The following is a 17,866-nucleotide window of genomic DNA, read 5'->3' as shown; positions in this document are numbered from 1 at the left end:
TTTCTGATACAGAAACAATAAACTGGGAGAGAGGGAGATTCTAGTTGCTTTTCTTTTGACATCAGTTTCTGTGCCATGATGGAGTGAGAATAAAGTCAGAGGTAAAGGATAGTTTCAACCACAACAGCTCTCCATCTGGGCTGTGTACGACCTTCAACACCTGACAGCCGCTTCGGACAACAGTTGAAAGTAACCGAGGAGCACAAAATAACATGCACCAGTCACGTGTGGAAAATGATGCAGCACAGGAAGAAGCCACCTGGCCCATCGGGCTTGTGCAAGTTCCCTCATCAAGCTATCCAACCCAATCTCACTTCTCCCCATAGCCCTGCAAACCTTTGCCATAGCTCTCAAGCCCCAAGACAAGACATAGGAGCAGAGATTAGGCCATTCAGCCCATCGAGTCTGCTCTGCCGTTCAACCATGGCTGATCAGTTTCTCAACCCCATTCTCCCGCTTTCTCCCCGTAACCTTTGATCCCTGTGATGATCAAACCTTTCCCAGTCCAGTGCTAGCTGAGCCCCCTGCTTCTGTTGAAAATCTCCAACAGAAAAAGGTGAGGGGCATTGGGATGAAGGTGCAGCTCACAAACTCAACAGGAGAATGGTTTTGAGGTGCTGAATTAGAACTACCTATTTCTCAAGATACACACAATATCCCAATTGCTGGTGGGCACAGCACACTGACCAGTCAATCCAGTTTAAAAATCATATTTATTTTCCATTCATAGAAAAATATATCACTTTATATTCTATATAGAGAATTTACACAGTTTTTGTGCATGGAAATGTTTCTATTGTGGGGCTTGGATCAGTGACACCCACACTCCTCCACAATCATGTCTGTGAGATGGCTCAAAACCACATCCCAATTCTTATAGTATAACATCGAGAGAGGGCTCATCTTAACTGGCACACAGGACGTGCAGGGAACACGTTGCGGTTGAAAGGATTTCAGCAAACTCTGCAAAAACAGATAGAGATGGAGAGAAGGGTCAGGACATGTTAACTTATGCAGGAAGGGCACTGACAGCTTGATTCACATGAATAAACAGAGACTATTCTCAGGAATGAAATGTCCTGCCCACGGTTAAGACCTCGCTCCAACGTTATGAAGCTGCTTGGGGGGAACGTGGTTGGCCAGTCACCAGAGAGCACAGATTTCCGACAGTTGTCAAAACAATCAGGCAGAAGATGACGAGACATCAGTGGCACAGCAGGGAGTTGGTGCTGCCTCTTCCTGGAAGGCTGGTGGAATTTGGAAATGCAATTTCCAAAGGGGACTGGATAAGAATTTGAGAAGGGGAGGGCTTCAGGGAAAGGTCAGTGATAACTGACTAAACTCTTTCAAAGAGACAACAACATTGGCAGGATGGGCCAAATGGCCTGCCACGATTCTCCACAAATGGACAGATGGTGAGGGAAGTGGACTGCTAGCAGCAGAATGGGATGTGGCGATTCGCGGTTAGGAAGGCAAATGCAACGTTCGCATTCATTTCAAAAAAGAGCAGGAACATACTGCTGAGGCTGTACAAGACTCCAGTCAGACCGCATTTGGTTAATTATGATCAGTCTTGGGTCCCATATCGAAGGATGGATGTACTGACATTGGAGGGAGTCTGGATGAAGTTTACAAGAAGAGTCCTGGAGATTATGGGCTTGTCAGTTGAGGACTCGGGGTCTATACTCTAGAGAGTTTGGAAGGCTGAGGAAGGATCTGATTGGAACTTCCAGAAGTCTAAAAGGCCTGGATAGAGTGGTTATGGAGAATATATTTCCACCAGTAGGAGAGTCTAGGACCTGAGGGCATAGCCTCAGAGTGATGGGACAACCCTTTAGAACTGAGAGGAGGAATTGCTTCAGACAGAGGACGGTGTATCAGTGGAACTCAATTGTTACAGAGGTCTGTGGAGGCCAAGTCATTGAGTGTATTACAAAGAAGATAGATATGTTCTCGATCAGTCAGTCAGAGGGTCAAGGGTTATTGGGGAGAAAGCAGCAGAATAGAGTTGAAAATCATGTCAACCGTGATTGAATGGCAGAGCAGACATGGTGGACTGAATGGCCTAATTATGCTTGTGTATCTTATACTATATATGGGCTGATAACCTAGAAGCATGAATGACGACATATGTTTTGAGAAGTTCCTGAAAGGAGGAATGAAGGACATGGATTGCAGGGGCAGGAGGGGAGACAAGGAGGAGATTTAGGAATGGAAGCATTCAGGCACACCAATCCTGTAAGCAGGTCTAAACAGCCCCAGGTTTGCAGGAAAGCCCCAACAGCAGGAGTGCGAGGATCAGAATGTGAGAAAGGATTGCAGCGTCACAGAGGATTGTTGAAAAGGACGTGTTGAGGCATGAGGAATGTCCCAGGTACAAAAGGGTCAGTGATGAAACAACAAGCAGCACTTTGTGTGGGGCAGGATTCAAGCTGGGTCTCGTTGAGAGTTAATGGAGAATGAAAATTCAGAGTGTTTTGGAGCAGCCTGACCTGGAGGCACAAAGAACTTTGAGTAGAAGAGGATCAATGATGAAAGGTGCTTCAGACTGTCTGGGGTGAAAGCAGCAAGTGCTCCTGTGGAGATAAAAGTTGACATGGAACTAAAAGTATCAAGGAATGCTGGGAAAAAGCAGGGATATATCTTTGAGACAGTCAGATTATGTCCTTGTCCTTCATTGTGAGATGGATGGAGGTTAAAATGGGGAGGTTATGTTGCAGCTGTACAGGGTGCTGGTGAGGCTACACCTGGAGTATGTTGTCCAGGTTTGGTCTCCTTCCTTGAGAAAGGATGTACTGACATTGGAGGGGGTGTTTTCTCGGTTGGTTCCAGAGCTGAGAAGGGTGGCTTGAGGAGACATTGAGAAGACTGGGACTATACTCATTGGAACTTAGGAGAATGAGGGAGAGAGTGGGGGGGGGGGGGGGGGGGGGGGGGGGGGGGGAGATGTTGTAGAAACATAAAATTAGGAAGGGAATAGATAAGATAGAAGCAGGGAAGTGGTTTCCACTGGTGGGTGAACCAAGAACCAGGGTGGGAAGTGGGGAAGAGCCTCAAAACAAAGGGGAGCAGATTTAGGACTGAGTTGAGGAGGAACTTCTTCACCCAAAGGGTTGTGAATCTGTGGAATTCCCTGCTCAGTGAAGCAGTTGAGACTACCTCATTGAATGTTTTTCAGGCAAACAGGGATAGATTGTTGAACAGTAAAGGAATTAAGAATTATGATGAATGGGCAGGTAAATGGAGTGAGGCCATGATAGCAATGATCTTAGTGAATGGCGGAGGAGGCTCGATGGGCCCACTCCTGCTCCAATTTCTAATGTTCTTATATTAAATAGTGCTGCAGGTTCAAACAGCTGTATGGCCTCCTCCTGGTCCAAGTTCCGAAAATGCCATTCCTTCACTGTCACTGTCACTGGGTCAACTTGCTGGAACTCGCTCCCTAACAGCATTGTCGGTAGGCCTGCATCCTAATGGACTGCAGCAGTTCAAGAAGGCAGCTCAACACCACCTTCTTTCGGGCAATTAGTGATAGGTAACAAAGACTGCCCACTCAAAACATGCACATCTTGTTACAGAACAGCAAAGTACACGGGAAGCGTTATCCCAAGTTTCAGCTAGTTTAAAACGGAGGTTTGGATTGTTTTTGAGCGAGATCAACATGAGACAACTTGGCCCAATACAGGAATGATTGCAACTCCTTTAACACAGACCAGTTTCTTGTGGATCTACCCTGGGCTGAGGAAGTAGATTGATGAGTTGCAACGGAATCGGTTCTGATGTGAACATATCTGGGCCGTGTGCTTGGTAGATTTCCAATTAAAGCCCTTGGTAAATGGTTGTAGAATGGGGAATGGAGATTGGGGATGTTGGGGGTGGGGGAAGCAGCCATGCATTGGAAGAGCAGTAAATGATTGAAATAAATTGACCAGGCAAGGACAAGCTCCAAACGCCAGACCCACAGCCACTCATCCTGAAGGCATAACACATGTTTCAAAGTGCATTACATAGAGAGGGTCCTGCTGTGAGGTGTGTAATAGCTCCACCCAGGGCCTGGAGAGATTCATCATCAAAAGGAGGAAGAGGAGGAAGAGCAAGAGAGTGAGAGACAAAGGTTAGTTGGGTTTCAAGAGAGAAATTGATTACATACATCCACATAATGTAGCACAATGAAGACATTGTTCTTTAAAGCAATGTCTTTTCCCCTGGGTAAGGAGAGTCCAAAAGCAGAGAGCATAGTTTAAAGTGGGAGGGCAAGGTTTAAAAAGGGACCCAAGTGGCAACCTTTTCACACAGTGGGTGGAGGAGGCTGGTACAATTACAACATTTAAAAGGCATTGATGGCAAATGGGATTAGATTAATTTTGAATATCTGGTCAGCATGGATGAGTCAGACTAAAAGGCCTGTTTCTATGCTGTACAGGTCTATGACTCCTTGACTCTCAGTAGAAGATTACATGGGGCATATTAATTGCTAACAGAGCAAATGTGATATATCAAATTATTGCGAGACATAAAGCAGAGGAAATAGGAGGGAGCAAGAGCAGGGCTTTACTTCAATGTTTCTGAGTGATGGAGTTATTCGTGACACTTGTGAAGTGTTAAACCAGTGATAACAGTTCTAGTTTTATCATTGGCAAGATGAATGGGCAAAAGCATTCATTTTAACTCTGGCTGTTCAAATTCCCTCTAAAAAGACACTCCCTATCGTGTTATCTGCATGCAACACTCTCGCAGGGAAAGGTTGTGTCTCACCATTCTTACCTGCATGTAAGCGTGGTTGGTTGGCATGAAAGTCTCATCCACAGGTGATGGGCACTCGCCCCCACATCTGTAGGCATTGAAGGTTTTGGGGTGTATGACCCAGTCCCCCCAACCGATCCGCTCAAAGTTCACCTCCATATCCATCCGTCGACACAGAGACTGGTCTCTCACCGATGTACTGTTCCCCATGTTCAGCCTCTCCTTACGGTTTCTCTTCCATCTCTTGCCGTTGGCAACCTCACCAGCCCTGCCAGTCCATTGGAACTTGGAGCGCTCCACAGTCCTGAGGAGTGTGGAAGTAATCCCTCCCAGCTCCGCCCTGCTCCTCTTGAAAAACACAACCATCATGATCTGCACTGCCCTCTGGTGAGGGGGCTTGCCCCAGCTGCCTGCCTCTGCCAGTTTGGTCAGCTTGCCTCGCAGGCACTGCTCAGGGCCCACGCCTCGCCGGTGCTCTCTGGGAGGGGTTCGGTGAATGTCCCGGCTCTCGGGCATCTCAGACCGAAGTGGCGTGCCCCCGTTCAGCCATCTGTTCAGCAAACCAGTAACATCGAAGACCTGCCAGCTGGTACTGGCAGTGGAAGGGTTTCCGGTGAAGGAGCCGAGTGGCGAGCGATTGTGGCAGGTGCTGTTGCCCTGGCATTTGTAGTCGTGAATGTGGTTGATGAGGATGGTGGTGTTTGGGCAGGCAGACATTGGGTGCATTCGGACCCTGAGCTCCGCAAACTGCACAAAGTCCCGCTCAGCAATGGAAGTCATGTCAAAGTCAATGACCCAACTCTCCCCACTGTAATTCCAACCTGAAAGAGAGTGTTACAATTATAGAAACTGGCAGCACAGAAGGAGATTTGTCTCAACATTATCGAGCTCCATGAAAGAACTGCCATGTTGACCCCCATACCCCAGTTTTTTGTCCATATCTTTGTCTCTCTTTCTCCTCTAAGTTCCTCATTGTCAAAGCCACTGAAGTAGGAAGTACAGAGGGATTGTTCAGCCAAGAAAGACAGATATCCCAATCTTCCATCCTGCCCATTTGCATGATGTCAGGATAATGTGAGTCCTCAATTAATCATTGCAATAAATTTCAGGCTACTAGCCAAAAAAAAATTCTCCCAAGCCCAAGAGATCCCAAGTTACTTGTTCCTTAGCATTAGCTGAAAACTCCATTCCCTGGGTGGAGAGGTTTACAACGATGAGGCCAAAATTACCTGTTCCTCAAAATTGGTCAGGATTGGCTTCCCCCCCCGCCCCCCCACTTCTGGACAACAGATCTTCACTCTTAAATTTAAAGGCAAGAAAGTGGTGATATCCCAGCAATCAATCATTCAGAAACGCAGGTTACAGGCATCACACTTGAGATCAAATCCCACCATGAAGTGGCTGAAATTTAAATTGTTCGGATGTTACAGTGGATGTGTCCCTATCTCTAGACAATAAGGGCTGGGTTCCAGCCCCACATGTCTGGAGGTGGGTCAGTTCATGTCTGAACCAGGTGACCAGAAGTTTCTGTGTGTTAAAGTTCAGATAAAATGGCCAAATTGGGCACAGGCTGAATGGATGAGTGCTGCTCACAACACCCAGTGGTGCAGGAAGATAAGGAAATTGACAGAAGGTGAGCAGACACAAAGGTAAATGATCAGGTCCTGAAAGGTGCCTCAGTTGTTCATTTTCATTCACAGTGAATGAAATAGCAAGAAATATTAATGAATTGAGTTCGGAGGCAGAGGACCACACAACAGGAATCACAATTCAGTCACGCATTTTGCATTAGCATTGACTCTGCCTGGAGTGTGATAGATGAATTGCTGTGGTCAGGTAGGACAGAGTTAGCTAGTCTTTCCAGGAACTGAGAAGGTTCAGGAAGGAACTAATCGGGGTGCTCAGTCAGAAGACTCAGATACTCAAACCATGTCCTCTGCAGGGACTATTAACAACAGTTCATGTGCTTTCTGCCCACAGAAGAGGACATCATCTGCCACTCTGTTTCACAATGAATGACTTGAATAATTACAGTGCTGACAGTGACCATTTGGGCCATCTTGTCAGTTCTAGCCCCTGCACATCCTTCTCTTTCAGATAAATCTCTCATTTTGTGTTAGGAAGCTCGATTGACATTGCCCACACCACACACTCAGCCAGGGCATTCCAGACCCCAAGCACCTGCTTGCATGAGGAACAGTTCTCTCATCTCAATTTTGCTTTTTAGACTCAACTTGAAATCTACGTTCTTTCATTCTCAATCCTTTCCCAAGTGGGAACACTTTGTCCACGATTTTTGAGAACTTCGATCTAATCTCCTCACAGCCTCCTCTCCCGATAGCAGTCTGAACTTTGCCAATCCATTTTATACACCCCCATGCCTCAATGCTTCAGAATCCAAGAATGTGTCCCTCAGACAGACCCTCCAGTGTCAGAGTATCAAAGAATTCCTCAGTGTGAAAAGAGGCTATTTGGGACATCCAATCCGCACTGACTCTCTGAACAGCATCCCACCCTGACACACAACCCATAGAGTGTAGAAGCAGGCCATTTGGCCCATCAAGTTCACACCAACCCTCCAAACAGCATCCCACCCAGACCCACACCCTACCCTACCACTACATTTCCTACCCTAGACACTATGGAGCAATTCAGAGTGGCCAAGCTACCTAGCCTGCACATCTTTGGATTGTGGGAGGAAACCAGAGCACCCAGAGGAAACCCACACAGATACAGGGAGAACATGCAAACTCCACACAGACAGTCACCCAAGGGTGGAATCAAACCTGGGTCTCTGACACTATGAGATAGCAGTGCTAACCACTCAGCCACTTGTTCCTGTAATCCCATATTTTCTATGGCTAACCCACCGAGCTTGCACATCCCGACTTGACAGGGCAATTTAATATGGCCAATCCATCTAACTCGAGTCATACAACACAGAACCAGACCCTTTGGTCCAACTCGTCCATGCCAACCAGTTTTTGCAAACTCATCTCATTTGCTAGCATTTGGCCCATATCCCTCGAAAACATTCCTATTCCATGTACCCATCCAGATGGCTTTTAAATGTTGTAATTGTATCAGCCTCCACTCATTCCATACACACACCACCCTCTGTGTGAAAAAGCTGACCCTTTCAGTCCCTTCCATATCCTTCCCCTCTCACCTGAAACCCATTCCCTCTCGCTTTGGACTCCCCTACCCTGGGGAAAAGGCCCTATGAAGTCACCCCTCAGCCTCATACGCTCCAGTAGAGCAGGCAAGGAAGAAACGAGGCACACAAGGGTTTTATAACTGTGGTCGTGGTAACCATTCGGAAGCTGGCTTTGAAATCCCACAGCTTCCTGAATTCAGACCCGTGCTGGCGGGGATTTGAATCCATGGAGCGAGTTTGGGGATTGCTAAATGCAGTGACAGCCAGAGCAGGGCACTTGGAGTGGCAGTGCTGGCTGGTCGGGGAGGAGACAGAGACAGAGAGACACAGAGACAGAGCAGGGACTACGGAGCGAGCCTGTGCCTTACCTCTGGCCGCCAGGCTGACAACTTCATCGGCTTCCAGGACGGCGCTGCGCTCGGGGACAGAGACGGCCCGGGACACTCTCCCTGTCATCGCCTTGTACAGCTCCAGCATGTAGGCGGGGAAGCTGCCGGGATCTTGCTGTGCCTTTCCGAGGAGGGGCCGCGAGCAGCTGGAGGCACAGAGCAAGAGGAGCAGTAAACGAGCCAAGTGACACTCCATGTGGACTGGTGTGGGCCTGGAGTTGTCTGAGCTGCTTTATAGAGGGAGGGCTGAACCCAGCCTCGCTCCCCGCCCCTCTGTCCCAGTGCTCCTGAGCTCCTGCAGGCTGCAATACACACTCTCTACCTCCCAGATAGACCCTGCCTCTCTTTCCCTATCGCTCCCAACCACTACCACTCCCCCTTTCGCTTGTCACTTCTCCCCGCGACCAAAACAAACTTTGCAAAAATCTCTTCTTCCCAGACTGGGCATCAAATCAAACCTGGGAGAGAGGCCAGGCTGGTCCAACAGCAGCGGGGGCCAGCGAGACGTGAGGAGGGGCATTACCCGCCAGCATTTTCTGTTCCCCCTTCCCAGCTGCCAGACTCCCCAGTCCCGGGGGTAAATCCGAAATCAGGGCCGACTTCCCCAAACCGCAAACCTCTTCTCAGTGCAGCATCCACCGAGGGACAGAGCGAGGGGAACACGCTCCTGGCGAGCCCAGTGTGCGGCTCGTTTGTTTTTGTCTAAATCTCCCTTCCACAAGATTTAGGAGCAGAAGTAGGCCATTCAGCCCATCGAGGCTGCTCTCCCATTCAGTGGGATCTTGGCTGATCTGACCACACTCTACTACATATTCCTGCCTTTTGCCCATAAATCCGCAATTCCCTTCCTCGGTAAAACTACATGCCACCCTGGAACGTACTGCATGAGACAGCTCCCTGTGAGAGAGAGTTCAGACATCTGCCTCTGCCCGAGTCAAACCACAGTCCGGAGGGATGTATTGATGTATTTGACGGGAGATGGAAGATTGGGGATTGACACTCCCAGACATTGTGTGTGTATTTTGTTTTAAGTGATGGTGGGGTTACAGTGTGTGCGGGGTTAGAATTCACTCAGGCTCAGGGAGCAGACAACGGGAGGATCCAGCCTGTATTTGGGGAGCGGGCAGCTGGGAGCAGTGGGCCGCAGAGTTTTGACTGTGATCCCATCAGCTGTGGCCAGCATTGGAAAAGGATAGACCCCCCCCCCCCAATACACACAACCCCTCCCAGTGAGAACTCAAACCAGCGCCTGGACAGGGCCCTGACTGGGAAAATGGGGGATGGTGAATACCCTTTGGAATAATCTGCCTCCACTCGAGGTACACAGGGAGAGATGGTGTTTGCAGGGCTGTGCAGTGGAGTGACCAGCAAAGACCCCTCCCGGGATGTGGGGGTCTGAACCCACCTTTAAAGCGGGAATAAGGTTTGCAAACAACCTGCTAATGACCCAAAAACTCAGCGACTTTATTTAATTATCCGCACAGTGCTCTCTCTCTCCCTTTTCTCTGTGATAGGAGGCAAGTTGGAGCGAAATGACAGGGCCTCCTGTGATCAGTCACTCCGGCCAAGCCCGCACTCCCAGTCTCCGGGGACGGGATGGGACAGTCTCGGATGGAGACAGGAAGAGCCGTTTCTGTAGCCACCCACCCACCCGCACAGGCCAGGTCCCCGCTGCTTCAGCAGTCAGTGCTAATCACGATAATGAAATGTGAGGCTGGATGAACACAGCAGGCCCAGCAGCATCTCAGGAGCACAAAAGCTGACGTTTCGGGCCTAGACCCTTCATCAGAGAATGAAGGGTCTGATGAAGGGTCTAGGCCCGAAACGTCAGCTTTTGTGCTCCTGAGATGCTGCTTGGCCTGCTGTGTTCATCCAGCTCCACACTTTATTATCTTGGATTTTCCAGCATCTGCAGTTCCCATTATCAGTGCTAATCACGAGCTTGTTTCACCTCAGCCCACCCAGCCGGTGGGTGATAGGAGGCAAGTTGGAGCGGAATGACAGGGCCTCCTGTGATCAGTCACTCCGGCCGAGCCTGGACTCCCAGTCTCCGGGGACGGGATGGGACAGTCTCGGATGGAGATGTGCCCCACACCGGCCTCCTCCAATAACAATTCTCGCTCTTCGTCTGAGCTCACTCGTTACTCGCATTCTCCTATTCCTCTCTCCCTTCTGTCTGGGGTAATTAGAGAAACATCACAAACAGTTACAAGGGTAGGCCATTCTTCCTCACCATGGCTGATTATCCAACTCGGTGCTTATTTTCTCCCCCGGACCCTTTGATTCCTCTAGCCCTAATAGCTATAAGGAACTCTTTCTTGAAAACAGTCCATATTTTGGCCTCAAAGACAGTAGGAACTGCCGATGCTGGAGAAGCTGAGATTGCAACTTGTACAGCTGGATGAACACAGCAGGCCCAGCATTTCTGAAGGGTCTAGGCCCAAAACGTCAGCCTTCCTGCTCCTCTGATGCTGCTTGGCCTGCTGTGTTCATCTTGTTATCTAATATTTTGGTCTCAACTGCTTTCTGTGGCAAAGAATTCCGCTGACAGTTCTCTGGGTGAAGACATTTCTCCACACCTCAGTCCTAAATGGCCTACCCTGTATCCTCGGATATGACTGTTTCAGAGATAGTAGGAACTGCAGATGCTGGAGAATCTGAGATAGCAACGTGTAGAGCTGGATGAATACTACAGGCCAAGCAGCATCAGAGGAGCAGGAAAGCTGACGTTTCGGGCCTAGACCATCCTTCACAAAATGGAGGGTCTAGGCCCAAAACAGCTTTCCTGCTCCTCTGATGCTGCTTGGCCTGCTGTGTTCATCCAGCTCCACACCTTGTTTCCTAGGATATGGCCCCTGGTTCTGGACCCTGCACCCATTGGGAACATCTTTCCTGTGTTTACCCTCTTCATTCCTGTTGGAATTTTACAGGTTTCCATCTTCCTATGTAACCCATCTGCTCTGTTCACCTCAACCATTCCCCACATGGAAATGATCTCCCATTCTCACCACTCCAGGGAGAAGATACTAGGATAAAACAGGCTGGCACAGCTTGAGGGAGTCTGGCAATGCGTCTGCAGCATGAAATTGAGTGTTTCAGCTTGAAGACGGCCCTGGACATGAACACTTGGGGAAGCAGCTGAATCCTCCTTTAGCAGAGCCCGACATTCGAGTCAAATAAAATATCTGAATTCAGAATGTAACCGATGATAATTATGATTTAATAAAAAAAGCCTCACCTGAGAAGGTCATGTGCCGCCCTTCCTTGCTCTGGCCAACATGTGACTCCAGACCCACAGTGATGTGGGTGACTCTCAAATCCCCACTGGGCAATACAGAGGGTCCAGCCAGCAACGCCCACATCCCATGAATACATTTTTAAAAATCACACACATACATGTACGCACACACACGCACAGAGACACACACACACTCTCTCTCTCTGACACACACACACACTCTCTCTCTCTCTCACACACACACACACACACACACACATGCATGCACGCACGCACACACACATACATGCACGCACGCAAACATGCACACACACACATGCACACACGCACGCACACACACACATACACGCACGCAAACATGCACACACACAGACACACACATATACACACACACTCTCTCTCACACACACACATGCATGCACGCACGCACACATGCACACACGCACGCATGCACACACACGCGCGCACGCACGCATGCACACACACACATGCACACACACACACACATGCATGCACGCACGCACACATGCACACACACACACACATGCACACACACACAAGGCTACAGGCCAAGTGCTGCAAAATGGGATCAGAATTGACAGTTGATGGATGACCACCACAGACATATTGGACCGAAAGGCCTTTTTCCATGTTGTTATGTGGTTGTTTCTCTTTAGGCTTTATTTTGGATTTCCAGCCTCCACAGTATTTTGTTCTCAGAACAGAGGTTTCTTCTGAATTCCCTCTTGGACTTCTGAGCAACCCTCTGGGCAGCACGGTGGCTCAGTGGTTAGCACTGCAGCCTCACAGCGCCAGGGTCCCAGGTTCAATTCCAGCCTCGGGTGACAGTCTGTGTTGTTTGCACGTTCTCCCTGTGTATGTGCGGGTTTTCTTCAGGTGCTTTGGTTTCCTGCCACAGTCCAAAGATGTTCCATGCAAAATTACCCTGTCGTGTCCAGGAATGTGCAAGCAAGGTGGATTATCCACGGTAAATGCAGGGGTTATGGGGCCAAGGTGGTGGGTCTGGGTGGGATGCTGTTCAGATTGTCGGTGCGGACTTGATGGGCCAAATGACCTTGCCCTCAACTGCAGGCATTCTATGATCCTGACACCTCACGCTGAATTCCACTCACAAGAGGAATAAGAAAGGGAAGGGCAGAGATTGAAAGTGATATACAAATGAAGCAAGGGTGAAGTGAGAGAAGACTTCTTCACACAGCAAATTATTAGGGTTTGGATTTGCGATATAAATAAAAATTGGAAAGACTGGGACATTTTTCACTGGAGCATTGGAAGTTGAGGGGTGATATTATCGAGCTTCATAAAATTGTGAGGGGTATTTTTAAGGTGGCAGGAGAAAGATTTACAAAGGACATGAGGGGCAACATTTTTTACACGAGAGAGTGGTTTGTGTGTGGTGTGAACTGCGAGTGAAAATGGTGGATGCAGATACAGATGCAATGTTTCAAAGACATTTGGATCAGTACATGAGTAAGAAATGTTTGGGGATATAGGCCAAACATAGGCAGGTGGGATCAGTTTAGTTTGGGATCCCGTTCAACAAGGGCTGGTTGGACAGAAAGGTATGTATGATACTGCTGTACGACATTGTACAACTCTAAATGGGGGAGGTTGGTTCGATTGAGGCATTCAAGAGGGGCATTGGATGGTTACTTGAGTAGAAATTGAAGAGCCAGTGCAGGCTCAGTGAGTGAAATGGCCTCATTCTACTTGTAACACCTCTTGATTCTGAGGTTTGGACAAAACACCCTCACCCATGCGAAAATGTAAAGCGCCTTAAGTAGCTCTAAACCGGGGTTTGCTAAAGTGGGAGTCTGGATCCTAGCCGGGGTCTAACATCCATGCTCACTCTCGAACAGGCAACCCCTCCAAACCTCATGCTGACAGAATCCATCTCCGACCCCACTCCAATCCACTCTCACAGATGAAGAAGTCTCAACAATTTTCAAACCTTGAAATGGCAGCAGCGCGTAAATGTTTGCAAGCACTGCTCTTGATTTGAAAACAGCCTGCACAAGAAGTGCACCGGTAGCTGGGGGTGGGGGCTGCATCATGTGTTTCTCGACACCAGGATGTGTTGAATGCTCCAATATCTCCACAGTCTTCAAACAGTACACCATTCAGTTATAACTGAGTCACTGAAAAGCTGACCAGAATCAGTGCTTTCAAATTTAGAGTCAGATACTGAAATGTTCACTTAAAAATGCTGTTGATTTGTGTGGTTTGAATTGTGATGGAACTTTCAAAACATGAGTGTGAATTTGACCGTGCACCTCAACAAGGTGAACAGTTTTACTAGATTTTCCAGGAATTAAGAATTATTGCTGCAGACATTATTGTGGAGAGAAAAGAATGAAAAGGTGTTTGCCACAATGTCTTTATATTATTGTCTTGGGGGAGGTGTTGTTGTAAGCAAGAACTGGAATTGAGAGAGAAGGAAGGCCTGGGAGATTCTGCAATTGTGTCACTGTGGGAGATGTTTTCCCACAGTGAATGGTTAAGATCTGACTCGCACTGGCTGAGAGTATACTTAATTCGTGTTTTCACTCGTCAGGAGAGAGCAACATTGACAAGACCTACAGCATGCATACACAGAAACACATCAAAACATCAAGTGTACATCCATCTACAAATTGTCTACACTTTAGTCAGCACTTCATTGGCTGTAAAGCACTTTGAGACAGCTAAGGTGGTGATCGTGAAAGAAAAAGGCCATATATCTTCAATTCCTGGTGAAATATTGCCACCGCCTGGTGATGGGGAGGAGCAGCAATTTCATTAAAGGAAAAGGAGTGAGAATTCAGCTCCGAGAGTGTAGGAACTGCAGATGCTGGAGAATCTGAGATAGCAACGTGTAGAGCTGGATGAACGCAGCAGGCCCAGCAGCATCAGAGGAGCAGGAAAGCTGACCTTTCGGGTTGGACCCTTCTTCATAATTGGCCCAGACCCAAAACATCAGCCTTCCTGCTGCTCTGATGCTGCTTGGCCTGCTGTGTTCATCCAGCTTCACACCTTGTTATCTCAGATTCTCCAGCATCTGCAGTTCCTAAAGGCCACAAATTGGAGTTTTTATTGTCTGTTGGTACAGAAAAATACACCTGAATCTTGCAGCCATAATTATTTTTATTGCGACTGATACTGCTCACAGGGCTAAGGAAGATTGAAATCATAAAAACCACGATATGAAAACCATTTGGTACAGATGGCATGGTCATATTCCCAATCAGGCTGGCCTCTCCCATTATGGTGCTGTTATACTGACCCAATGACAATAAAAACTCCATTTTGTGGCATCTGTCCTAAACTCTTTTCCAGACATTAACTTGTACTGTGCTGAGCAATTTTTAATTATCTAAGTAAGTCAGAGCAGAAGTCGTCCATTCAGCCCATCAAGTCTGCTACACTCTTCAATGATCAGATCGTCCTCAGTTTCACTATTCTGTTTGTGACAGTCTAAAGTATAAATGAGTCAGTTTTAATTGCTGCTTATAAAGGTTTCAGAGACATCGATGTAATTAAAATCAAATCAAGGTGATGCTGGAGTGCAGTGATTGTGCAAATCGTGTGAAAATCCCCCAAATGATGAACCTAGCCAGGGGGTAATTGCTACCTCTGGGCCAGGAGGTTGAGTCCCAGCTGCCCAGGAGGTATGCCATGACACAGTAGCATAGAGAATAAGAGCAGGAGAAGACCATTCAGCCTGTCTAGCTTTCATTTTGAACATGACCGATCCAAGATCTAAGTGCCATATTCCCATTTTCTCCCCATGCCCTTTCTCGCCTTTACAAGCTATCAAATTACCAGTCTCTTTGTTGACTGTATGAAGTCGCCTGGCTTCCACAGCCTCCAAAAGTGGGGAATTGCACAGGCCCACCCTGCTCTGAGTGAAGAAATTTCAGTCTCAGTATGATCTCAGTCTGAAATGCTCTACCCTGTATCCCCCTGACACTGTGCCCCCAGTTCTAGATTCTAGACTCAAAAAACAGGGAGAGCATCTTGCTTGTCCAGCCCTATTCGAACTTTATGCATTTCAGTCAGATCCCTCTCATCCTTCTGAAGTTGAGTGAGCTTGAGTTCTGAGGAGGGGTCACTTGACCTGAAATATTAACACTGATTTCTCTCCACACATACTGCCAGACCTGCTGAGCTTTTCCAGCATTTTCTGTTTATGCTTCTGATTTACAACATTTGCAGTCCTTTTGGTTTTTATTGAGTGAACGCAGGCCTAGTTAAACCAATCTCTGCTCCGAGGAAAGTCCAGTCACTCCCAGGGTCAGTCTGCTGAACCTCTGCTGCAGTCACAGTTAGGGAGACCAAAACTGCGAGCAATTGACCAGCTGTAGCCTCAGCAAGAACCTGCAGGAAGACATCATTGTTCTGAAGGTCTCAGAGTCATTGACTTCCACAGACAGTAAGAAGGCCCTCTGGCCCATTGAGTCTGCACGAGTTAAAAACAACCGCCTCACTACTTTAATCCTGTTTTACAGCACTTTATGCCTTGGTGTCACAACTGCGTATCTAACTATTTCCTCAAAGTTGTGATGGTTTCTGTCTTATTGCTCCCTGCTCTTAAACTCGACACCTGAGCTCGCAGTGTCCAATATTAAATCTGCACCAGGCAACAGCAACCACCTAACTCTGTCTAATCGCATCTTCCAGCACGTGGTCCACCCAGCACAGACCCAAAATATTACCTTCACTTTCTTCCCCCTGAAGGGGCATCCTGGTGGGCAGAGCTGCCTCACAGCAACAGGCACCCAGGTTCGCATCCCATCCTCTTGTCAGTGCGGAGTTTGCACATTCTCCCTGTGCCTGTGTGAGTTTCCTCCTACAGTCCAAAGATGTGCAGGTGAGGGTGGACTGGCCATGGGAATTAGAGGAATAGTGTAGCGGGCTTGGATCTGGCTGGATGGTAATTGGGGACTCAATGTGGGCTGAATGGCCTACTTCCATAGTGCAAAGGATTCTACGATTAAGTTGCCACAGGCTGAGCTTTTTTCCACCAATTTCTGACTTCATTCTAGTGCCCCATGTGGCTTCCGAACCACTTTATTGACGCGCCCTGATCCTCTCAGGGAATGGTGGACGTGTACACCAAGACTTGCCTGGTTTTGTTAGTGCTGCGGCTGCAGTTTAGTGGAGGACCATCACCGCAGTTGTGTCGCCAGGTGAGTTATTGATGGAGATAATAAAATGTGAGGCTGGATGAACACAGCAGGCCAAGCAGCATCTCAGGAGCACAAAAGCTGACGTTTCGGGCCTAGACCCTTCATCAGAGAGGGGGATGGGGGGAGGGAACTGGAATAAATAGGGAGAGAGGGGGAGGCGGACCGAAGATGGAGAGTAAAGAAGATAGGTGGAGAGGGTGTAGGTGGGGAGGTAGGGAGGGGATAGGTCAGTCCAGGGAAGACGGACAGGTCAAGGAGGTGGGATGAGGTTAGTAGGTAGCTGGGGGTGCGGCTTGGGGTGGGAGGAAGGGATGGGTGAGAGGAAGAACCGGTTAGGGAGGCAGAGACAGGTTGGACTGGTTTTGGGATGCAGTGGGTGGGGGGGAAGAGCTGGGCTGGTTGTGTGGTGCAGTGGGGGGAGGGGATGAACTGGGCTGGTTTAGGGATGCAGTGGGGGAAGGGGAGATTTTGAAACTGGTGAAGTCCACATTGATACCATATGGCTGCAGGGTTCCCAGGCGGAATATGAGTTGCTGTTCCTGCAACCTTCGGGTGGCATCATTGTGGCAGTGCAGGAGGCCCATGATGGACATGTCATCAAGAGAATGGGAGGGGGAGTGGAAATGGTTTGCGACTGGGAGGTGCAGTTGTTTGTTGCGAACTGAGCGGAGGTGTTCTGCAAAGCGGTCCCCAAGCCTCCGCTTGGTTTCCCCAATGTAGAGAAAGCCGCACCGGGTACAGTGGATGCAGTATACCACATTGGCAGATGTGCAGGTGAACCTCTGCTTAATGTGGAATGTCATCTTGGGGCCTGGGATGGGGGTGAGGGAGGAGGTGTGGGGACAAGTGTAGCATTTCCTGCGGTTGCAGGGGAAGGTGCCGGGTGTGGTGGGGTTGGAGGGCAGTGTGGAGCGAACAAGGGAGTCACGGAGAGAGTGGTCTCTCCGGAAAGCAGACAGGGGTGGGGATGGAAAAATGTCTTGGGTGGTGGGGTCGGATTGTAAATGGCGGAAGTGTCGGAGGATAATGCGTTGTATCCGGAGGTTGGTAGGGTGGTGTGTGAGAACGAGGGGGATCCTCTTGGGGCGGTTGTGGCGGGGGCGGGGTGTGAGGGATGTGTCGCGGGAAATGCGGGAGACGCGGTCAAGGG

General features: G+C 48.7%; 1 protein-coding gene across 1 annotated transcript; it reads right to left on the bottom strand.

The window, feature by feature from the left end:
• Positions 1-789: 789 nt before the first annotated feature.
• LOC125447953 (nodal homolog 2-A-like) lies at positions 790-8,555 on the bottom strand. The gene is made up of 3 exons (XM_059644451.1): positions 8,269-8,555; positions 4,765-5,564; positions 790-963 (listed from the first exon to the last, which is right to left on the bottom strand). Exons 1-3 carry the CDS (start codon positions 8,483-8,485, stop codon positions 811-813), a joined length of 1,170 nt encoding a protein of 389 aa, XP_059500434.1. The 5' UTR covers positions 8,486-8,555; the 3' UTR covers positions 790-810.
• Between the last annotated feature and the right edge of the window lie 9,311 nt (positions 8,556-17,866).

The sequence above is a fragment of the Stegostoma tigrinum genome, unplaced genomic scaffold, assembly GCF_030684315.1.
Source record: "Stegostoma tigrinum isolate sSteTig4 unplaced genomic scaffold, sSteTig4.hap1 scaffold_847, whole genome shotgun sequence".
Taxonomy (NCBI): Eukaryota; Metazoa; Chordata; class Chondrichthyes; order Orectolobiformes; family Stegostomatidae; genus Stegostoma; species Stegostoma tigrinum.
Note: the sequence above shows the minus strand (reverse complement) of the source record. Positions and strands in the feature narration are given on the sequence as shown.

Coding starts and splice junctions, on each gene's coding strand:
- LOC125447953 (XM_059644451.1), bottom strand. CDS start 8,485: ATGGAGTGTCACTTGGCTCGTTTACTGCTCCTCTTGCTCTGTGCCTCC. Junction 5,565..8,268: donor TGTCAGCCTGGCGGCCAGAG/GTAAGGCACAGG, acceptor ACTCTCTTTCAG/GTTGGAATTACAGTGGGGAG. Junction 964..4,764: donor CCAACCACGCTTACATGCAG/GTAAGAATGGTG, acceptor CTGTTTTTGCAG/AGTTTGCTGAAATCCTTTCA.